Below are 24690 nucleotides of genomic sequence, written 5' to 3'. Positions count from 1 at the left end.
TAAGGTAACATCATGTTCTTCTCATTTTGATATCAGGTCTCTGAGGGTTCATTTGTTGCAAATATTTTTTCAGCAAAGGTTAAATACAAGGACATCTGTCCTAAAATGTCTTGGTCCTCATTTTTCATGCTTGCTAAATATGCCTCTCCCCTCATCCCATTGTTCTCTATAACCAACTCAGTTGTTGTGATCTGAGTGTACTACATACTAATTTCTTTCCAAAACATTGAGCACTTTATGAAGCTCTGTGTTTGGGTCCCATTTATGAGACTGTTCCTGGGATGCAAGGAACTGCACAAATCTGAGATTGTTCTAATTATGGTGATGAGGAATGAAGAAACCAGATACAGGTGCAGAAATGCTAAGGATGATTATGTTCTGTTCTCTAATAGAGACATACCATCAACCCAAAATATTTATTAAATATCAAAATATTCATTGCATAAATCAAAAGGGGAGGCAATGTCCTCATGGAAGGTTACCTCTATTATAATACACACAACCTACAATAATCCTAGAAAAGTAAAGAGTGCTTGACATTTTCTGTAGATGCTACATTCATTTACCAGCTCAGAGAAAGATCTTGCCTTTCCAGTGTGTTTCAGGCCTGTAAGTGATTAGCATTTCCATGCTCCAATCAGCAGTGGACATTCACTTAGGGTTTCATCAATCTCCAATAATCAGCTTCCATTTCTGTCTTCCACAATCAACTTTACAGTAGTTATATTTCATAATGGCAACTTTCGGTCTCCAGATCATAAATATAGTACCCACCACAATTGAAGCATTGGGATGTTTCAAAGGTGACCTCCTTGGGCATTCTATTGGCCCTGAGTATATCCAGGAGCTCCGGACAAAATTTTTCTAATCTGTGTTTAAGTATTACATCCCTGTCATAGCACTCTAGAGGGACAGGGTATGCCTCACTTTCCAGCTGGCTCAGCTGGGCTGTGTGGTGTAAAAGTTCTTTCAGGAAAGGCAGAGAAAAGTCATTATCATTGAAATTGACAACTCTGAGCTGGGAACATTGGCTTAGGGCAGGCAGCAGGGTATTCAACTGAGAGTCCTGTATACCACATGACTCTAATCCCAGGTATTTCAAGGTATGTCCAACTCTCTCAAGGAAAAACCCAAGAGGCTCAAGGAGTAAATCACATAAATTAATACTGTCAAGGTTTAAAGATTTGAGCTCAAAAATATTTGAGCAATAGGACAGGCAATCCAAGTCTGACTGTGAGAAGTTACAGTCAGTGATGCTGAGTGACGCCAAGGGTTTCTTCAGGCACCTGAGGAGAGAAAACATTATTGCTTTCTGTCAAATTGTGTTGAAGAGGGTGGATAGGATTGACAGCTATGCAGATGACATCCCCCCCCCAACTCATTCTGAATGTATATTGAGAACAACCCTCAGGACATGGCCTTTTGTTTTCTGCTCACATACCTCCCAACATTCTAGTCTGAGTCCTTAAGATATCATTATAGTCATGACCCAGGGCCTGATAGAAAACCAAAACAATGGATATATCTGGGTAACATGGTCTATGTAAGAAGGACTAGCTACCCAAAACAAAATTCAACAACTTCCTAGTACTATTTTTAAGAGTTCTGTGAGGTTTTGTTTCTCCAAGTTCCATGATCCTGTCTTCACCTTGAAACCCATTGTCCCATATTTCTCATCCACTCAATCTTCTTCTGAACTTAAAACTATTTACACATAAGCAATAAGAGGTTGCTTGTGTCTAGTCATACAGATCTTGGCACAGGGCTCATTGCCTCGATATGCTAGGTCTCTGAGAGTGATAGGTTTATGTTTGCCAGATGATAAAATCTTCTATAACTTGCAAAAAACAAAACAAAACCACATCAAAATCAAGGCAAAAGAAAAGAGATTAGTTTTTTTCTGGTCTACTATGGGACCCTTCCTTACCTGAGGAATCCTTTTAGGTTGCCATATATATAAGGGGATTCATTTACAGAGAGTTTCTGGAGACAGTGGAATGGGGGAAGTAGAGACATGTCAGAATCACCCATCCTTAGGGTATCTGTGATGTGACATACTGTGAGATTGAGAAGATTGTTCAGCTGTCTCAGGTAGGGATTAAGAAAATCAAAATCTTCTATAGAAAGATGACATAGCATTAGATCTTGTACACAGTCTGCATGTAAAAACTTGAAGATTTCTATGACTGTAGCTTTGGTTAAACCCTGAATCTCTAGATTTCTATTGCACAGATGAATGGAATCTTTTCTCTGCTGGGCCCACTGAAACAAGTATCTGTCAGATTCATCAAGTCTGCCCTCCGTGATTTCAAGTTGTGTTGTCACCTTCAATTCCTTCTTCACCCCACAGCCAGGACTATTCTGCACTGGCTGCTTCTGTGTCATTAATCTTGGTAAGAGTTCATGGGATCCAGCCCATATGCCAGTAACATCGTGGTATTCATTCCTCCAATTGATCTTTCTGAGTTTGCACCTACTGTGGGAGAAATGAGTATAACTATCAGATGGTAAAAGAAGACACATTTAATAGTCTGATTCTACTCTACATATTACATTTAAGCAGCTTCTTTCAAAACTTTGTTTTCCTGTGTCTAGAATCAAACCCTGAAACTTAAGCTCAGTGAATGAATAGCATTCTTTGCAAGACAGGCATCTTTAGCCCTGTCTTACTTCCCTTCATAACAAGCTCCTTAATCTTAATGTCATTTCTCTTGTACCTTTGAGGGATGCAGGAAAAGACCCACTCCTCTTGGGTGTGTCTATTCTTTTCTATCTTCTACATTATTTATTATTTGCCCAGAGAGTTGAGACTAAGCACAAACCTTTACACCTTCTCAGCCTCTACATTCAGAAGGTAACAGTTCAGACTGTGGGTTGAAGAAAGAATTGATGATCAGAAGCTTCTGATCCACAGTTGGCCAAATATTCTGAGACCCTAGTTTATCCTCAGCACTAAGAGACCCACCCTCCAACCCCAGCCAATCTTGCCTACCTGGAGCGAACCTTTTGTGTAATCAGTATATCTAGTCCCTCAAGCATAGCCTTCAAAGTCTCCAAGTTGCGGTTTTCTATCATTATTCCTACAGAAAGGTATGGGTAAGGCCACACAGGTATCATGGCTGTCAAGACCTTTGTATGCCCATTAATGAAGGCCTCCTCAAACATCACTGGGAACAGAAGATGGGGCAGGTCCTTGAGAGCAGAAATGGCCAAGGCCTCCTCCCTCAGTAGCCTCTGCATTGCCAGCTTCTCAAGGGTGAGTGGAGAGTAGACTTTCTTTGTGTCTTCTGAAGAGTCATCCTAGGGAAGCCAGGAAAAATATACCATGAATGACAAGAAACTTAGGAAGCCCTTCTGTACACACAAGGAAATGTGAGAGCTAGATTACTAAAGATGAGGGCAGAGAACCCAGTTTGTCACTTTGAATAACCAATTTTTTTTTCATGTGTTCTTTGAGATAATATCTTTACAGAACTACCTATATCCCTGGCTATCCTAAAACTAGCTTTATAGATCTCAGTGGTCTGGACCCACAGAGAAATACCTGACTGTACCTCCCAAGTGTTGACATTACATGTGTTTTCCATTTCTGTTCAGCCTGGGCCACCACAGCATGACTAATCAAGCACTGCTTGGTCTGGCCTGTGCTGGTTTTAAACCCATAATTCTCTCTGATGCTATGATTTTTCTCCAAAGTATCCTAGTTCCCAAAGGCCACATCCAATCGCAGCCAGAGATGGGGTGAATTCATCCCACTGGGGAGGCATCACGAGGAACTCTGAAGCTTCAGCCACTTGTTGGATGATGATTGTCCTTAGCTTTCCAGGCCCTCAGAGAAAGCAAAGAAAATCAGCTTCCAAATTGTCTACAATCTTTATCTATCCAGCTACAGTGCATAGATTGAGTCACCTCATCTTTGAAATACCCATCATTAGTTATTGACATCAATCTTTGATTGTGACCCTTACATGTCTTTTGGAGAAGGTGTTGGTAAAGTTCCAAGCCTGAGGTCTGCAAACTACAGAGCTAACAGAGTGGGAAAGAAACACTAAAGTCACTTATCCTTCAGTAGCCATTGACATGGTTGGTGACCCTTTATAAAGCATCCAAAATAAAGAGACTATGAGGTAGAGATTATAATTCACATGCTGAAGCCAGGAGGCTCACTAGCTCCATGTCATAATTGGTTACTTATACAGCACCAGACCAGCTATCCTGAGACCAGCAGAAACTAAATGAAGACCAACATGTAACAAAAATGGAGCAGATATTAAGTAATATTTAGATTTTTCTGTTTGAATATTTAATAATAACAAAAACCTGGATTCTTTCTGAAACTTTGAAGACATACTGATTTCCTTGAAAAGAGTAGTCCATGTATCAATCAGCAGATAGAAATATCTTTTGTGTGTGTTGTTGATTTTATTGGTTTGGAATTTTTTTCTTCTCTGAGACATGATCTTATAGCTGTTTTTAAACTTTCTATATATATATTAGTCTGTCATCAAACTTAATGAGTATCCAGCCTCTGCATTTCTGTTGCAGTCAAGAGTAGGTATTGGTAGAGAGGAGAGAGCAAGACTGTTATTGTGATATAATGAATATTATACACACACACAAACACACACATATATACACACATGTATGTGTATATATACATTTCTTCCTGCAAGTTTGAGGACATCCTGGGTTCGATTATAATGAGAGGCTATTTATCAGTGAGCAAATGCAAATACCATTTGTTTTTTGATATTTTGTGTTTGTTTGCTTGTTTTACATTATTTATTTAGTTATATAACTATTTCTTTATTTAGTGTATATGAGTACACTGTCTCTGTCTTCAGACACACCCAAAGAGGAAGAGGGCATCAGACCACATTATAGATGGTTGTGAGCCACCATTTACTTACTGGGAATTGAACATAGTACCCCTGGAAGAGCACTCAGTGTTCTTAACCACTGAGCCTTCTCTGCAGCCCCTTGTTTCGCCTTTTCAAAAAATATATGTAATATCCAGCTATTTTGACACTCACAGCCTCCCTCTGCCTCCCTGTTGTTGGGATTGAAAGCACACCAAAGAATGCCAGGCTTAAACTGACAGAAAGATCAGCACTCAAGGCACTTGAGTAACTCATATCTGACATTCCAGACTAGAGTGCCGAGAATGCAAGATCACCCTGACATTCTTAGTGCAACTGTCTCAAAAAAACAGAATCAAAACTAATAAAACAAAAAAATTCTACAGAAACCACAATAACCCAGTTAATAATTAGATGTAATTGAGAACACACTTGGATATTCTGGTTAAACAGGCCTCAGGTGGCTGAGGTAGGAGAATTTCTGTGAGTTTATGGCCTGGTGATATTTTTTTAATTAATTTACATTCCAGCCATGGATTCCCTCCCCCAGACCCTCATCTAATTTTTTTCAGTGTTTCCTCCAAGAGAATGCTTCACCCACCCCTAAACCTTCAGGTATCTCTCTTCTCTAGGGCCTCAAGTCTTTCCCACTGAAGCTATATCATGCAGTCCTCAGCTATATATATGTACTGGGGACTTTGGACCAGACTGTGTATGCTGACAGGTTGGGTGGCTCAGGCTCTGGGAGCTTCCAGGCTTTCAGGTTAGTTTAGACTAGTGGGATTACCATAGGGTTGCCCTGCCCTTCAGTTTCTTCAATCCTTCCCCTAATTCAAAGGTAGAAAAATCTCTAAAGACCAAGAGGCACTTAAAGAAATGTTCAAAGTCCTTAGTCTGCAGAGAAATGCAAATCAAAATGACCTTGAGATTCCACCTTACAATAATCAGAATCACTGAAATCAAACCCTACAATGACTGCACTTACTTGTGAGGATGTGGAGAATGAGAACACTCCTCCATTTCTATGGGATTGCAAACTGGTGCAAGCACTCTGGAAACCAATTTGGTTGTTTGGCAAAAAAATTAGAAACACTTCTACCTGAATAGGCAGCTATATTACTCTTGGTCAGATACCCAGAAGATGCCCTGCCATATCACAAGGACACTTGCTCCTCTATGTTCATAGCAGCCTTATATGTAATAGCCAGAAGCTGGAAACAACCCAGATAGCACTCAACTGAAGAATGGATATAGAAAATATCGTTCATTTCCATAATGGAATAAAATCCAGCTAATAAAACAATGAGGACAGCAAGAATTTTTTAGGCAAATGGCTGGAACTAGAAAATATCATTCTGAATGAGTTACCAAAGACCCAGAATGCCATGCATGGTGTGTACTAATTGGTAAGTGGATATTAACCAAAAAGTACAGAATATCTAGGATACCAGCTAGGCAAACTTACTTAGAGAGAACTCATCTTAAAAAAGGAGAACCACCAAGTAGAAAATTATATGAACAAAATTTCAAGTGAGGACAAGGCTAGACTAGGTTGCATGAGATGAGGTATCCTCATGGAGCTGAGGGACTTACTTCATCTGGACACTGGAAACAGATCACCATATTCAGGCAGAAGAAGGTTGTAACTCCAGGCTTCAAGAGACTGAGGGTTTCTCTGCCTGCTCTGACTCTTTATATACCTCTCAGCTGTATCCTCCCTTTGTAGCCACACCCTCACCACAAAAGTAGGTCTCTGATTAAATATTGAGTCTCCACCCAATTCCTTATCTTCAGATTTGGATGGTGTAGGTAAATTGGATCAGATCTGTACACAGGAAGATTCTTAGACGAGAGAGATAGTTAAGAACTTATCTATTGAAGTCAAGTGGTTGTGCCTCGTGCCTTTAATCACAGCACTTGCAAATCAGAGACAGGTGGATCTCTGAGTCTACAAGCATAGGGCACTTATCCAATCTCTTTCTGCCTATATATTGTGGTCAACTCCCAGGACATGGCCTTCTCTTGTGTGCTCACACAATTCATATTCTAGTCTGAGGCCTGTGAGTATCAGCGTGGACATGATTAAGAACATGGCTGGAAATCATATCAATGGCTATATCAGGCCAACATGGTGCATGTAGGAAGGTCTATTGCATCCTCCATAAGCATGTCTCCTCATCCCGGTCCCCACCCAGTGATTCCTACGTGTACTCCCTGCTCCAGCACTTCATGGAAAATGAGATCGAAAAAACAAAGTTGGAAATTCTTACTCTTCTCTCCTGGGTAAGGCTTTCCAAACATTCATATTTGTTTGATTCCTTCTTCTTTGTCTCACCATATAGCCCAGACTGGTCTTAAAGTCAAAACCATCCTGTCTCAGTATGCATAGTCCATAGCTACCCACAGAAAGAGAAATGAGAAAGGACAGGAGGGAAAGTGATGTAAGCAGAAGGGTTCGCTGGCATGTCTTTCTCAGATTCACAGTCTCTCAGAGTACTCTTGTGTAGTCACATGACTCCAGAGCTGCTTATGGGAAACTTACATGTCTTTGTTCACTTTCAAATTTCAGACACAGTTTGGGTGTGAAGCCAGGTGGTCACTACTTCACAGAACTTCTACCTCACTCTCCAAATTAGTATCCTAAAGGCCAATGTCCCAAAGGACCTGGTAACAACTTTAAAAGTAAAGAGTAATGCCATACATTTCAGAGATTCTCCTCAGTCTGTGCTTGGCAGACTCAATGTGTGGAAAGCAGAACCTGGGTTGTTGGGCCTATGACAGTAGGACTGTCTCTTTTGAGGGCCTTTATAGGTGATCAGTGTCTTTTTGCCAGAAGAGGCTGCTCACATCACCTTCTTTTGAATAACCTTTCCAAAGGGAAATGAGATTCAAAGGAGCAGGGTTTGGCCCCTGGTGGGACAAAGGTTAATTGTACCTGGGTCATCAGAGCCTCCATTTGCTGAGACTGATGAGTGTTTGGACTTGATACCTCTAGAGAGTACAACAGGGCACACTGAGTCCTCTATTATTGCAGAGTGGGGACTCTGGCCTTGTGGTGGTGCCTGGAATGGGGGAGACTTATACTTCCTAAGGCATAGCATGAATATATGGCACCTGAGTGCTTTACCAGACCCCTCTGACTCAGACATGTCCCTGTGGACAGGTGTGCTGAATGATTTCCTGAGCTCCTGGATGCACAGAGCCTAAAGGCAACCCAAGGCAGCCCAAGATGCAGAAACCAGTGTCTTCAATCAAGTCCTCTCAGCAGGCAGACACTAGGCAGGAACCTGTAGCTGTAGTTTAATCCTGAAGAAACCACCAGGCTTGGCAATTGGCTTCAGGAGATGCCATAGAAGCAGAAGCTGGCACAGGAATCTCACAAGCAGTTCTTGGCAAGTTTCTCTCAATAGCAGCCTTATTACAAGCTGAGCTCAACATTGCTATGTAAAGCAAACCAATACATGGGTGCTGTATAGTGGAAAAGAGTGGGAAGAGCAATCCAAACCAAAGATCAGTGCTGGTCTCCTACTGTCTGTAGGGCCATAATTACTCCTTTATCAAGCAACCTTTACATGTCTGCTTTATTAAAGCATCCTTTCACTTGTGCCTGCTTCAGGAAAATATTCTTCACGTGTCTGCTTTACCAAGATATCCTTTCACCTGTGTGGCCCAGAAAAACATCATTTGTTATAACTAACTTTCCAGAGACACTAGTTTCTTCTTCACAAGGGAGGTAGATTCAGGGATATCCCAGAGTTGGAGGTCAGCCTTTTCTATATAGCAGTTTCCTTTACAGCCAGCACTAAACGAATAAACTGTCAAAAAAAAAAAAAAAGGAGAAAAACCAAAAACAAAAAAAAAGCCAAAATAAAAAAATATGCTTTTTAAATGAAAAGTACTTGTGAGTATTTAATTACAAGATTTTTCCTGGCTGCTGTGTATAAATAAAATAGTGCTTAGAAAGCATCTTCAATTTAATTTTACTGTATACATCTGTATATATACATTTATTTATTTATTTATGCAATCATTCATTTGCTAAATTGCTGGAGTAATAATCTCATTTATCACACTTTAAATTTTTTTCTTATATTTAATTATGTGTATGTGTGTCTTTAATGAGAAATGTTAACATGGATCAAAGATCCCAGAGGCCAAAGAAGTAGAATCTCTCTGGATCTGGAATTTTAGGTGTTGTGAGCTACCTAATATGTGTGCAGGGAATTTTATTTGGGTCCTTTGAAAGACTAGCCTGTGCTCTAAACATGTGTGTGTTTGTCCATGCCTGGTTTAGCACAAATTATTGATATCAACCACTTAGTTTCCTAGATGGATTCTTCTGAGACATGCTTTTTTTTACTAGGAGACAAGGACACCATCTGTGTAAATGATGTAAATTTGAAACTGCTTTAAATGATCCATAATACTTTGGTATGTCTGGGTCAATTAGGAGAAGCTGAGAAATTGCCTTGAGAAGGTATGACCCTTGAAGAAATATTTTCTCTTTAGAATGTCAGCACGTGGTGCTATGTGAGAGCATGCAGCTGCATTCATCTTGGTACTGAGACACTTCTGGCAAACCTGAAGTTCTTTCTTTTGATTATGGCTAGCCAAAGTCAAAGGGGACTGAGATTGGTGTGGGTTGTCTGTTACAATGAGCAGTAAGAGCAAGATAATCTTGGTAGCTGGAATTTTTCCCATTCCCAATTAACTTTGTATGATGTTTGAATAAACTAACTAGAGTGAGCTAGCTAGGTGTCAGTCTTCCCTGAGAGGCTGTAGTCCTCTGTTCCTTCAGTAATGAAGGCTTAGCATCTTAGTGAGTTTCTCTCTCTACTGTTGCACCTATGACCAAATTCAATTAAGTCCATTTGGAGACTGCATGTCCAGAACTTCTGCCTCACAACAGCAGTTGCAAGCCATCCTCCTGACTCAGCCCTCTTGAGTAGCTAGCTAGTACAACTGGAGAATGACAGAGCATCCAAGTCAGCTACACATTACAGGAAAGAATGCACAGTTGTGACGATGTGTTTGTCACAAAGTCCTTAGAAAATATTTTTAGGAGAATCTGTGTGCATGTCTAGTGTCAGGAACAGAACCATGCCAATGGGACACACACTCAGGACCATGTGTATCACATGCAAAGGAAACTCAGCCAGGTGTGTTGGTTTACAACAGTCATCCTATCACATGGAATGCTGAGGCAGGAGTGCTGGGAACTGGGGTTTTACATCAACCTTAGCTACAGATCAAGACCTTACCCAAACACAAGTTAAAAATGAGTAGATAAATAGCTACTAAATTAATGAACAAAAACCTTATATTGGGGGAGTGGTTTAGTTAATGGGCACTTGAGTTCCACTCTAGTTTTAGTTTTGTGGTTTTCCCAAAAGGAAATCATTCAGTCTAGACACTATCCTATCAGTCCATTGAGATCTGCCTGTTTCTTACTCTGGAGTGATGAGATTAATATGAATGAAATGAAAACATGGGAATTTGTTTGTTTTGTTGTTTGTTTTGACATTCAGGCTCTCTGTATACCACTGGCTATTCTGGATCTCTCAATGTAGACCAGGCTGGCCTCATACTATATCTTTCTTTCCTTTTTTCTTTCTCTTTTATTCAGGGGAATAAAAAGATTTTTTTCCTCAGAAGAAACAAGTTAGGGAAATATTTACGACCCACATTAACTTGCAGTTGGTCCTAACCCTTGTGGGAACAGTTGTTTAAAATGTTAGGTGTTTTCTTCAGACAGGCTGACCATGGAAGATGCTTGAAGGTTGCATGTTTTTCCCTGAGAGATGTGTGAGACAAACAGAATTTGCTGAGACCATCTCTCCAAGCAGCCCCTCACTCTTCTCTTTGGAAGATGTGCCTCAACTATACATCTAGTCAGCACTCAGACCACATGCTTCTTCTTCCTCTAAATCAACCCCATTTCCAACCACTTGAGCTCTCCAAATCTCCATGGCCCTGCACTAAAATACCTACTAAGATCCTGTCTGTACTTCCGCTTTCACACCTTGTGAGCTGGGAAGTCAGGCTCCTAGTTAAAAAGACTGCCATGACTGGATTATGAGAGGCTAACCTTTTAGTCACCTCAACTGACTCAAGGGCTCCCAGAGACTAGAGGAAAATGTCATTCACCTGGAATTGGAGATACAGGTGGTTGTGGGTACTGCGAATCAACTCTGCTCCTCAGGAAGAGCAGCAAGCTTTGTTTGCCTCTGAGTAACATCTCCAAATGATTCCATATAGGACTTTGAATAGGGTCTCATGAATCAATCATGAGATTACAAAATCTCCCCTAGGAAAAAACATGGTGGTCTTTATTTACTCTGAAAGATCCAAGAGAAGGAAGGGGCAGAGACAAGGGGACACATGATTATAGGGCCAGGGTTAGCACAATACACAAGTATAATGTTGTCAGAAAACTAACTCAGTAAAAGAAGAAAATAAACATGTTCTTACAGAACTGATTTATTGCAATCTATGACAGATTATAATTTGAATGGTGGTGTGAAAAGATAATATCAGGCTGCAGGAGCACTCCATGAAAGAGACACAGCTTAAAAGTGATAGCAGTCTAATACAAAAATACTCCTAGGTTCATTTCAGCCAATAGGAGGATGTCATCCAGAGGCAGAATGGCACAGAGTCCTCCTATTCAATTCCATTATGCTCTTTATAATGTCCTCTCTATCACCTGTGCTTCCACTACGGTCCCTCATATTATGAAAGTGCTGGGATGGAAGGGCTACAATTATGGAATACTGTTGTTAACCAATGGTGGGTCTGTACTGTAGACATTAGGCTGAAAATAAGATCATGGTTCTTCTTGTCAACACAACTACTTTAAATCTGAAGAATATGATTGGAATTCAAATGACATGAAATAATTATTTTTCCACAGCTCATCCAGAAATGCTTTAGTACACATGGCCTATGTCTCTAATCAGTCACTTGAGTCCTGTCTTTCATTTATCAGAGCCCAGCAATGACCTTATTTTGTATATTCCCAATAAGAACATAGCCTGGCCTCCACATCATAGGTAAAAAATTTCCGACAATCTAAGCATCTCTTACTCACAAAGTAGACCTGTTTTGGCTGCCTTATAACTTTGAGTGTGTCTATAAACTCAGAACAAAGTTGTACAAATCTGTATGGAATAACATCACCAATGTCACCATAGACTTCATCAGGGGCAGGGTACTTCTCCAGGGTCAGCTGTGTGAGGTTGGCAGTATGCTGCAGCAGCTTCTTCAGGCTGCCCATGGACAACAAGTTCTTCACAAAATTGACTTCAGTGAGCTGGGAACACTGGCTCAGTGCAGGCAGGAAGGCCCTGATTTGCATGTCCATAATCATACAGCCCTTCAACTTTAATGTCTGCAGAGTAGCTCTCAGTCTTTGTTCCAGGCTTCCTAGAAATGCATCATTTAAATGTACAAAGATGGGGCTGGAGAGGTGGCTCAGGGGTTAAGAGCACTGACTCTTCTTTCAGAGGTCCTGAGTTCCATTCCCAGCAACCACATGGTGGTTCACAACCATCTATTATGGGATCGGATGCCCTCTTCTGGTGTGTCTGAAGACAGATACAGTGTACTCATTTAAATAATTATATATAAATAAAAAAATAAAAAATAAATAAAATAAATGTACAAAGGTGACACCACTCAGGTCCAGGTGTTTGAGCTGCTGGATGCTTGGACACTAGGACAGATACTTCATATCTGATTGTGACAGCAATCATTGAGTGATAGCAAGGGTCTCTAATTGACTTTCCAAGCCCCTAGAGAGAAAGAGAGAGGGTTAAAAGACTTTACAACATTGAAGTTTAACGGTTGCAGAGAAAAGGCTGTGAAATCAACATTGCAGAGTCTCCTTAGCTCAAGGTCATTCTCAGACCTTTATTAAGGTCAAGGACAAGATGCTCCCTGTTGAAGAGCTAACAACTAATGTCATGTTCTTCTAGGTAGGACATAAGCAATCACTGTGTCTGCTACTGCCTTAGCTCCACACAGTTCCTTCTGAACTGGTAAGTGGAAAACATATTTTGGGACAGATGATGGAAGCACAGAAACCCAGTAGGATCAACTGGGAACCACTCAGAACAATCCTGCTAAAATTTATCTCAATGTACTCCAGCTTCCACACACACCCTCTGTTCTGTTCATAGGGTTTCTCTTTGACCACAGTCATTCACTCATTTCCCATCTACTCAGCCCCTTCCTGTGCTCAAATTTCCTCTGAAACATGGAAAGTCAGGGGAGAGGAGATGGAATCTGCTTTACTAAGGTGAGAAATCAGGATGCAACAACAGCATAAAGTACTATATCAATTATTCTAAGCTCACATTTGTATAAATTTAAGATGAGCTGGAAAGCCACTATATAAACAGATGTTTAATGTAAAACAAACCAACAACAAAATACTTTGCTCACCCCAGCAAAAAGCTCTCTGTCCTTTTTTACCTGAGCACTTGGTCCAGATGACCATTCAGGAAGTAGACATCAATCAAATAGAGATGCTGGAGCTTATTCAGTTTGGAGAACTGGGAAAAGATCTCTGTAAAACAGCAGGCTTCCATCTCTTGGTCCCGAGGCAAATGCACAGGGACATAGATTTCCTTGAAAGTGAGTTTCTGGAGGTTTTTCATCTGGCCCAGGCCAGGGGCTAGCAAAGCAAGGGTGTGAATGTCCCAGCATGTGTTTATTTCCAATTCCTGGATTGAGCCTGTGTCAAAAACCTCCAAAATCTCCAGTGGGTCATAGGCAGGAAACGCTCCAAACTCTACCTTCTGACAGATCACCTCTATCACATCTTTCCTCTGCTTGGCCCATCGATAAACATATTTTAGATATTTGGAGGGAAGGTGGGACATGAGGAAACAGTTCATCAATACAGTCATGGCCTGTTTCCCACCTAGGATGCGATGATTTCCCACTGCTTGGTTGTTGCCATTTACATCTGGAGAGCAAATGATATGCTGTCTTCCAGCCCAAACATTTCCGAAGTTATGGTGCGCATCGTGTAAATCAAGCACTTGTAGTTTCCACGTTCTGTGGGTAAAGTAGAAGGAAGTTCATATGACAGGAGACACAATGTGTAATCGGCATAACCCATAATTCAAACTCCCTTAAATCAATTCCTTGAAAATACTTGGGTCTGCATGGCGGTGGTGGCTTGCACCTTTAATCCCAGCACTTGGGAGGCAGAGGCAGGTGGATTTCTGAGTTCGAGGCCAGCCTGGTCTACAGAGTGAGTTCCAGGATAGCCATGGCTACACAGAAAATCCCTGTCTCGAAAAGCAAAAAAAAAAAAAAAAAGAAAGAAAGAAAGAAAGAAAATACTCAGGTCCCATTTCTAGTGCCAGAGCCAGAGGCAGAGCCAGAGTCATTGCATATTGACTCTTTCTATTCTAAGCTGTCCTACATACACCACTGTCCTTTTTCTTCATTTCTGTTCTAGAAGATACTGACCACTATGATCAGAATCCTCTTCTTCACCTAGGACCACATTGTGAGTACTGTATAAACTTCCATCCATACAAACTTTCCCCCTCCCCCATGCTACCAAGGTCTTACTTACCTGGGTCAATCCTTTTGTGCCAACAGCAAATCCAGGCCATCAAGCAGAGGTTTCAAGGTCTCCAGGTGAGGCATCTCCATCAGGGATCCCACAGGAAGGCATGGGAAGGGCCATGCTGCTACCATCTGCCTCAGGATGTTAGGTTGTTTGCTGGTGAATGCATCCTTGAAGAGTGGTGGGAAATGTTGCAAGGGCAGGTCCTCCAGAGCAGAGATGGCCAAGGCTTCATCTTTCAGCAGGCTTCTTCTTGCCAGCTGCTGGAGTGCTGGTGGGGCCATGAGGCTCATCATGATTTTCAGTTATGCAGATGCTATGGAAATATCCAAGGAAAGAAAATATTTCATTTAAAACTCTTTTAGCAAGCCTTTCACACCCTACCCACGCTAATTACATGAACCAGGAAGGGGGACCAATCGCTGGTCTGGTGACATTGCAAACCTTGTGATTCAGATTACTAGATATCTGTCTTTCTCCTTGTCACAGTTCCTTCAAGGTCCTCCTGGTAATATGTAAGCACCCATTTCAACAGATCTTCCCTGATATTCTACACAATCTAGTGTAGTTTTCCTGTGAGTCCTGCTCTAAGATGTAACAGGAGACTCACACATGAATCTGACACTTTTGTGGGAAACAATTAAAGTTTTACTATAATCAGTGGAACAATATATTGTATAAAATGAATAAAATTTTTCTTCCATGATATTTAAAAGCAGGAGCCATGCTAAATGCTAACCTGTTCTTTGAGAGACTGAATGCATTGAGGCCCTGAGCAGCCTTCTATCAAAGGCTTCCTTCATTCTTCCCACCATCTTTCCTTCAAACTTCATCAGACCTCGGGAACCTGAACCATTCAGGTAACCCTCCCTTCTCCACCATCTTCCCTGCTCATTGAGTCCTCTCAGGCCTCCTAATCTGCCCTAAGCACCGTGTTCCCTCTGGATATGCAATCTCCTGCCACCTTCAGCAGACCTGTGGATCAGAAACCATACAGGTAAGCGTCCATTCCCTCTCACATCTTCTCTGCTTGTTGGGAGCCGACTTTTAGCAGAAAGCCCCTAGAAAGCAGCTATCATCTTTGCAGCCATCTGGAGCCATATACCCTGATAGAGACTTGCTTATCAACAACCTACAACAGCTGAGCACACTCTGACAAACATCTTGTTTATCCCACATAGCTTGTTTTTCTGTTTAGTGACCCCACCTGCATGGTGCATGTGGTAAAATGCCTTCAGCTGTGTTCTCCTGCTTGTGCTTATAAATACCCAGGATTTTCTTGTAATTGTGTCAATAGAGTCAATAGTAGGAGGTCAATAAAAGAAGTCAAATAGTGTCAATAGGAGAAGTCAATAGGAGAGGTCAATGAGAGATAAAAGGTGGTGAATATAGTCTATGGGAGACAGTAAACGATACTTGACCACACACCCTGTCTTGTCTCCATTCTTCAAGTCTCTTGCCACTCCATCCCCACTCTCTCTCTTGACCAGAGCACTTAGCCCCAAAGATGGAGCGGTGTGGACAGCAACATAGTAGCCCCAAAGCATGGGGCAGTGTGGTCCCCAACACCTGCTCACTAAGAAGACAGCTGGGACAAATCAAAATACCTAGAACATCCTTCTATCTCAGGGGACCCTCAATTCTCTTGCCACCTCTCCTTCCACTTAAACAGACTGGGGTGTCCTGAACTATACAGAGAAGCCACATGATAAGCCAAGTTATTTTTGCCACATGATGAGTCCTCTGGGCCAAGTTAAGCCATCCTGAGCAGAGTAATATCCCAATGATATGCACATTCTCTGGTGACCTCAAACATGCTCCCCCATGTCACAAGGATACTTGTTCAACTATGTTTATAGCAGCTTTCTGTTAATAACTACAAACTAGAAACAGCCAGAGATGGTCATAGCTGAAGACTGCCAAAGACAATGTAGTACATCTGCACAGTGGAATATTATTCAGCTATTAAAATCAAAGACAGTACAAATTGTGCAGGAAAGTCAAAGGAATTTGGAAATATCATGCTGAGTAAGATAACCCAGTTGGAAAAGGGAATGCATCGTATATACTCACTAAAAAGTGGACATTATACAATATACAGGACATTCATGCTATCCTCCACAGACCCAAAGAAGCTCAACAAGAAGGCAGGAACAAGTGAGGATGCTTGAATCTCACATAGAAGGAGGATAAAATAATCATAGGCAGATGAAGGAGGAAATGGGGTGGGAGTGAGGGTGGGGAAGATAATGCTTGGGGTCAGGATCAGGTGTGGGCAGAGACAGGAAAGATATAAAATGTCAATGAGAATGAATGGAAGTTTCAGCTGACTGGGATAGAAGTTGGGATATGTTCAGGATCAGGCAGTAAACTGAGATAAGGCAGGTGCCCAATCATATATGGGGTTGACCTTAGCTGTTACTCTCAGCATAGGAGAAATTGAACATGAAGTGGCCATCTACTTTAGCCAGGCAGAAACACCAGTAATGGGAACAATAACCCAACTACAAAAACATGGCTACAAATGTATCCTGTGTACAAGAAATGCCAGGATGCTACATGGAACAGAGACTGAATAGCAAAATAACAATGTCCCCCAACCAGAGACCATTCCCATGGACAACCACCAATTCCTGACATTATTAATGATACTGTGTTCTGCTTGCAGACATGAGGCGAGAATTCCTATTCTCTGAGAGGCTCCACACAGCAGCTGATTCAGAGACTCATGGACAAACAGTGAATGGAGCTTGGGGACTCTTAGAAGAATAGGAGTTAGGCCTGCAGGCCTCAAAAGGGATAGAATAGCCACAGAAAGATTAGCACTGCCAAGTAATGTAGACCCTTGGGGCTCTCAGAGACTGAACCACCATCAAAAAAATATACAGAGACAAAACCTAGGGCTTTACACATATGTGTAGCTTTAATGCAGCTTGTTTCACGTAGGCCCAAACAATTGGTTAAGCCATCTATCTCAAAGGCAGTAAACCGTATGTGTGATTTATTCATCATGCTGCTCTGCCTTGTGGGACCACAGCAGGGGAAGAAGCACCTAATCTCACAGACTTGATGTATCACCTTGGGAAGATACTTACCACGGGCCTGCTCACTCAGAGCAGAAGACTAGAGGAGTGGGAGAAGGGTTGAGTGGGAGTCAGAAAGTAAAAATTAATCACTTGATTAAATCAAAACACAGATTGAATGCTTAAAATTGTCAATTTGATGATTTCCAAGAACTCATGCTCCGGTGTTCTTCCATATAAAAATTTTCTTCTTTGTCATTTTATAAATTTATATTCACTTTGAGTGAAAATTTTGTAAGGTAGATTAGAGTAGATCAGGATATGTGGTACTTGTCCAGTATGCCTGAGTCCTTGAATATTACCTCCTTAGCCCACTATACACATTCCAGGCCTGGCTTCATCAGGTCTCAGCAGGTAGAGGATGACCATTTAGAGTTTCATGACACTTGGCTACATATGGACTTGTGGCTATCTATCTCTAAATGAGGACAGCTGCTTCAAAATAACCGCACAAAGAATGCAAGCAAGCATACAATGAAACAAACACACACAAACAATTAAGATAAAATGGACACTGTCAAGCCAAGTCAGATGTGGTGTCCTGACTTGTGGGCATAAGTGACTTACCTGCTTTGGACACTGCTCTCAGAAGCTCCAATCTCAGCAAGGTCAGACAACCACACCAGACTCCAAGACTCAGATGGTTTTGTGAGGCCATTTGAGTCCTTATATACTCCTTTCCCCTCTCACCTCCCCTTTGAAGCCACACCTCTCAGGCCAAAGTGGCCACCTGATAGGATGATGAAGATTCCAGCCATTTAATCTTATTTTGACCCAGCTAGAGTGAATCAGATCCTCATGTGGGAATGTATAAAATCTGAACTTATGGTCACAATCCAAGCACAGCTAGGATATGTCTCCTCTAATTCTGAGCTCTGTGATTTTTTTTTGTTCTCCCACATCAATTTACAACCTATTTCTCAGGTCTCTCTGGAATGATTAGGTAGCCTGAACTAACAGGTAAGTCTCAGTAACAGGATTTACTGTGGTGATATGAGATAGGGTGTGTCCAGTATGATTAGGTCTCCAGAGAGGAAAGGGAAGACCCCTAAATGAAGAACCATTCAGCAAGACAATGTACAAACACTAAATATATCACTGTTAGTCTCTCTGCCATTTCCTGTCTCTATCTGTCTCTCTGCCTCATCTCTGCCTCTCTCTTCCCCCTCTCTGTCCCTCTCTGTCTCTCTATTTCTTTGTCTGTCTCTCTCTGTCTCTCCTGTGATTCTCTTTCTTTGATTTTATCTGTACTATCTTTGCCTTTGTTGAAATAATTGCAGGAAGTAAGTTTTAAACTGTTTAGGGACTGTATGAATGGTTGAGACTTTTCAAGAAGATCTGTTCTTCCACAGGACGGGGATTCTATTCCTAGTTTCCAAATGCCAGCTCATAACCAACTACAACTCTCCTCTCACTCTTTTCAGCCTTCTTAGGGTAGGGTATGCTAACATGTCGGCAGGGAAACATATATGCCTAAGATAATACAAAACTGCTTGATGTGTCTTTGCAGTTATTATCATGTTATATGCCTTTAATACAAGTTCTTAAGAGGCACAAACAGGATGGTCTCTCTGAGTTCAAGTCCTTCATAGTCTCTCTGGAGGGTTCAAGAATGGCCTTGGTTAGACAAAGACACCCTAACTTAAAATAAGCAAGAATCAAAGAAAACAGAGAACCCAGTGTTTACATTTCACACTTTAACCACATCACACCACAGGAAGAAGCAGGGAGATCTCAATGGGTTTGACACCAGTCTGTATAAGATATTTTTCCTTATTTAACTTGAGTTTCTTTTGGAAAAGCCAAAAATATGAGACTGGCTTGATAGCCAAGAGCCCATTATCTAACCCAGTCTGATTCGCTTAGTTTTATTTGTTTCTTAATTTAGTAGTTCTTTATATACTGCTTTTTAAATTAATTCTTGAGGAAGAGACTTTCACTCTAGCATAGGTGATCTGAAACTCCAATTAGCAAAAAATCCTCCTGCCTCCACATTCTACTCAGTGAGCTGGCTGTTGTAAGCCAACACACCTGGTTGAGTTTTCTTCACATGTGAATTTCTCATGGTTCTGAGTGAGTACCACATTGGCTTTACTCTGTTCCTGACATTAGACATGCACACAAAACCTCCTAAAATATGCTCTGAAAATATTCAAATTGATAAAATCAAAAGAGAAAATGAGAACATAACAAATACTTAAGCAAAATCACAAATAATTGTGTTATATTTAAAATCATGCAGTGACAAACCTAGCAAATCTAAAAGAAATGGATCATTTTCTAGGTAAATAACACTTACTAAAGTTAAATCAAGACCAGATATACTAAAATTTTGTGTTTGTATTCATTTTGATATAAATGTCCTTAACTATATAGTGTATGAATGTACTCATTTAAATATATAGATGTAAATATAAAATTACTCAAACTTATAACAGGCAAAAAGAAGAAGAAAGCATTAGTGTCTCTGCAGTGACTCTGTGAAAGGGTTCTCATATTCAAGAGGTCTCAGTTTATTTTATTGTCTTCACAGAGATCTAATAAAACTGTATACATTCTATTTTATAACAGTACCCTACCCTGAGGCCAGAGGATTACTTTGACATACAGGTTAGCATAGGCTACATAATGAGTTGCTTATAGCTGTTAGGTATACTAGGAGAAATTACTTGGGGAAAAAATGTCCAAGAGGGAGCCAGTCAGAAGATACTAGAAGGAAAAGTCCAATACAAAGAGGCTAACTGCACTGAAGAAAATACAAGGAATAAATGATTTCACATCACTAAAATCAAAAGAAGAGAACCACACATACATATACTTTTGGACTCTAAAATCTAAAACCAGGGGACATCCTCCCCCAGAAACTCACACAGATGGGATTCGCTGCAATAGCATGAGGTTTAATGATAATAATAATCCAGTGCACTGGGGTTCTCTCACACACAGACAAGAAGAACCCTGAGTTGAGATTAAGAGCAGTTTTTATACAGTTTAAGGTGTGGATGAGAGAAATAGAAACTAGGCATGATATGATTGGCTGAGAAGCGTGACTTTTAAACTGATTGTGAAGACCCCCAAACTCAGGAGACCCTTCCTCAAGTCTTGGGATATCACGAACACCCAAAATCACAAGAAACCATACCTGGATGTGATCAGCAGAGGTTTATTGGGGAGTTGGCTAGCCAAGGTCAAAACTGCTCATCCACGTAGGAACAGAATTTTGACAAAGGGCCAGCAAGCTGAGGGGTTTTTTTTTAGTAGCATGGGGTGGGGAAAGGAAGGAATTTTCGCACGATTACACATGAGCGGTTGCATTTTCGTTTTGTTACACATGATTTGTTGTTTTACAAATTTTGAACATCAGGCTGTAACACTGGGAAAACCTCAAGGGGGAGTAACCAAGAACAGTGGAAAGTTAGCATTCTTTTGCTCAGGTCTAAGGGCAAAGAAAAAAAAAATATATATATATATTATACTTTTTCACTCTACAATTGGTCTTTGGGGAATGAGGTGCCAAGGGTTGTTCTATCTATATACTCTGGGCCTTCCCCAAAGGCAGGTGGGTTTTCTTCCCTGTGGTTTGAGGAATGGTAATCCCTTCTTCCTCTGAATGGTAATCTAGCTGGGTAATCCAGCAGGTGTCCTTTTACTAAGGAATGTGTTCCTCCCAGGATGTGTCCTGGAGCAGTTAAAAATTACCTTTAACTAAAAATTAAGTTTAACCAAATTCCTACAGTACTAGCACCAAAAATATACCAGGAATTAGAAAATACTGGCCGTGGTAGGTGTGAAAATAAAATTTGAAAGCAGCGTTGAAACAATAACAAAAAAAATTCATGGTCAGCAAAGACCACCAACAATTTGTTAAATTTAGTCATAATAAAATATTAAGTCCCTGCAGGGGCAGGGTGACCAAAAATAAAGGCATGCAAGGGTATGCCCAGACAAGTCCAAACAAGCCCAAGTGAGTAATGGGCTATCTGGTGTTTACTTCTCTCTCCCTCCCTTTCTGGGAGGTCCGAGGTTCTGCAAGTTCTGCCAGTTCTGCAAGTTGCTGATGTTTGAAATATCCAATCATGTGTAGCAGCGTGAAAGTGCAACCAATCATATGTAACCGCACCAAATTTTCCTGCTCTCCCCAACCCCTACCCATAAATATCCCAAGTTTCCTGGGTTTCGGGTCGGAACCTCTATCTCCTGCATGAGATATGTTCCGGCCTGAGGGTCCTCGTCATTAAACCTCCTCTGCAATTGCATCAAGATGGGTTCTCATGTGTCCTTGGGTTGGTGCAGGTCCAGACTTGGGTGAGGGTCTCCTTTTGGGGTCTTTCAGTAGGCAGTGGTGGCACACGCCTTTAATCCCAGCATTTGGGAGGCAGAAGCAGGCAGATTTCTGAGTTCCAGGCCAGCCTGGTCTACAGAGTGAGTTCCAGGACAGCCAGAAATACACAGAGAAACCCTGTCTCGAAAAACCAAAAGAAAGAAAAAAGAAAAGAAAACGAAAGAAAGAAAATATTGGCCATTAATGTCTCAGAAATCTGCCTGCCTCTACCTCCCAAGTGCTGGGATTAAAGGTGTGCACCACCACAGCCTGGCCAAATCTTGCTTCTTCTTGATCATTTTTGCAAGTGGTTAGAGAAAGATAGAGATTAAATGTTAGAAAGAGCATAATGGGAACACCAGTGCCTTAATTAGGGGAGAAGGTACACATATAGGTTTATAATTGTCTATTCTTCTAATTATATAAATAGTATACACATCAATATGAGTGCTCTACATGTAACCTTTGCTTTGAAAGTGCATTTCCCAATAAACACATTATTTTATTGTTTTTGTGTGTGTGTGTGTGTGTGTGTGCACGTGTGAAGCTTCAAGATGGATTATGGGGACTCAGGCTTTCTAGACATGCATACAAGCACAAGGGCACACCCCATTCCTGTTCTTGAATTATTCTACAATCTTAAAGTCACCCAGTAAATAAAAACCATAAGTTTAAAAGGATCAAATTTTGAAAGAAAGTCAGCTTGTGGGCTGAGCTATACACATCTGACAACTGTAGCTCCTAAGGTATCTAAGACTGCACCTCCATGTCTTCCTGCAGGGACAATAAGAGGCTGAAGTTGTTTGAAGGCAGAAAAACATAGAAAATACTTCCAGTCAAGCCCCATTGTATGAGTTGTACACACTCCCTGTTTACATTAATGTAGTTAGCATCCCAGCACATTGATATGCATGTCCAAGACACACACACCGTTTTACAAATAATTCATCAACAGCATGCACAAACTTTTCAGCCCTCCCTATACAGAGCTACACATACTTCAACTTGTAAAGTATAGTTTACATTTCTCTGCCCCCAGTAATAATCAATTATAGGGAATTTCTGTTCAAGTGTCTAAGTAAGCATTTCTGGGTATCATTCAATTTGGGGCCAAATCAGCCTGAACTGGACTGAGTAGTGTAAATGAAATTATTTTCATTATTTTGGAAATCTGTGAAGCTGTAAGTTCACTTCTGGACATATCTGTCCCAGACGCATACAACTTGTAACCCTTGCATAACCACTCATTCTTTCATTCCTGAATCCATCCAGGACAGTGTTTTTCTCTGTAAATGGACCTGACCATAAAACCCCTGTTTTTAATTGTCTTGGGTCATTCACAGTGCTTCATGAAGAGCATCCAGGCACAAACGTTCTCTTTTAAGAAAAAGAGCCCAGCATGGTGGTGCACATTTTTAATCTCAGCATTCCAGATGTTGCAGAGGAGAGGGACCCATAACAAACCTGTAAAGGAGAGGCTCAGGGCATTAAATCCAGAGCAGCAACACCAGCCTGGATGTGAATTCGATTAACTAAAGTGAGGAAGGAGATAGAGATCAATCCTAAGACAATGTCCTCATTTCTTCAGCCTTCTTGAGACACTCCACTGCATGGTGTTTCGCTGTGGCAAACATATGAAGGAACGTTTCACTGATGCAGAAACAGGCAGAAGGCTAAGGGAGACTGGTGAAGGAATGTTTAGCTGAAGCAGACACAGATAAAAAGAGCTTCTGCTAACAAAAGCATGAGAAAAACCCTACATAATGAAGGTGTCTTTGTTAATTCCATCCATATGTTGGTCTTCATTACATTGCCTACTTGAGCTCTGTTTATAGGGACTCCACAGAGAGTTTGTTTATTTTTTTGTTTCCCCAAACAGGGTTTCTCAAGTGTGTAGGTCTAGTATTTGTTTTTCCAGATAGGATTATTCTGTGCCCTTGGATATCCTGAAACATGCCCTATGGATCACAATGTCCTTCAACTCAATGATCTGCTTACCTCAGTCTCCCAAATGCTGGGATTAAAGGTGTGGATCGACCCTGGCTGGCTGTATCACCAGTAATTGGCCTCAATAGTTTCAATGCCAAAATTCTCCTCTCTAGGCTATGAAAACTCTACAAAGTCTCCTTCTTCCCAGAGACCATATTCAAATCCAACCATAACTTGGGTGAATACATCTGGCTGGGAAAGGATCACCAGGAAAATTTAAGTCTCAGCCCATGATTCCATGATGAATAGCCAGTGCTAAACTCTCCAGGATATTTGTAGTAAAAATTATTTGGGAGTTTTTACACCATTTTTGATCATTCAGATTCCAAATAAGTGACATAGAACCTTTATATTTCTAGGAAGCCTTAATAACACTGGAGCTTGGCACATATAACTGTCTATACTATTTTGACCATGTCACTGTCACTATCTCCAGGAGATAACTTATCATGGTGTCTCTGCTCTGCTCCTACTTTATCAGGCCAACCCTCATGCTGTTGTGATTCTTCCTTTTCTCCACTTCTCCTCATTTACTCTCCTCAGACCCCAAGCTTGGGCCAAAGTCTCACACATCTCTCTTCTGTCCAGCTATTTGCTGTAGGTATCTTTATTTAGACAATAGTTTTGAGGCAGGAGGATTGTTGCTAATTGGTGTTTCAGATCACTTCAGCTAGAATAAAAGGCTCTTCCTCAAAAATAAATGTAAAAAGCAATGTATAACGAGCTACAAAATTAAGGAAGAATTAAAACTCAGTGAATCAGACTGGTTTAGTTAATGGGCTCTTGGCTATCAAGCCAGTCTCAGTTTTTTGGCTTTTCTTAAGAAAAAACTTTTAATCTAGGTAATGACAA

General features: G+C 41.0%; 1 protein-coding gene and 1 pseudogene across 1 annotated transcript; both read right to left on the bottom strand.

The window, feature by feature from the left end:
• Nucleotides 1-449: 449 nt before the first annotated feature.
• LOC117696074 (oogenesin-3-like) lies at nucleotides 450-6482 on the bottom strand. The gene is made up of 4 exons (XM_034486668.2): nucleotides 6453-6482; nucleotides 2993-3300; nucleotides 1928-2476; nucleotides 450-1286 (listed from the first exon to the last, which is right to left on the bottom strand). The coding sequence occupies exons 1-4, from the start codon at nucleotides 6480-6482 to the stop codon at nucleotides 722-724; spliced, it is 1452 nt and encodes a 483-aa protein (XP_034342559.1). The 3' UTR covers nucleotides 450-721.
• Nucleotides 6483-11862: 5380 nt separating this feature from the next.
• Nucleotides 11863-14738, bottom strand: LOC117696052 (PRAME family member 12-like; annotated as a pseudogene).
• Between the last annotated feature and the right edge of the window lie 9952 nt (nucleotides 14739-24690).

The sequence above is a fragment of the Arvicanthis niloticus genome, unplaced genomic scaffold (assembly GCF_011762505.2).
Source record: "Arvicanthis niloticus isolate mArvNil1 unplaced genomic scaffold, mArvNil1.pat.X S10, whole genome shotgun sequence".
In the NCBI taxonomy this organism is placed as follows: domain Eukaryota; kingdom Metazoa; phylum Chordata; class Mammalia; order Rodentia; family Muridae; genus Arvicanthis; species Arvicanthis niloticus.
The sequence above is the reverse complement of the archived record's forward strand: the minus strand, read 5'-3'. Positions and strand labels throughout refer to the sequence as shown.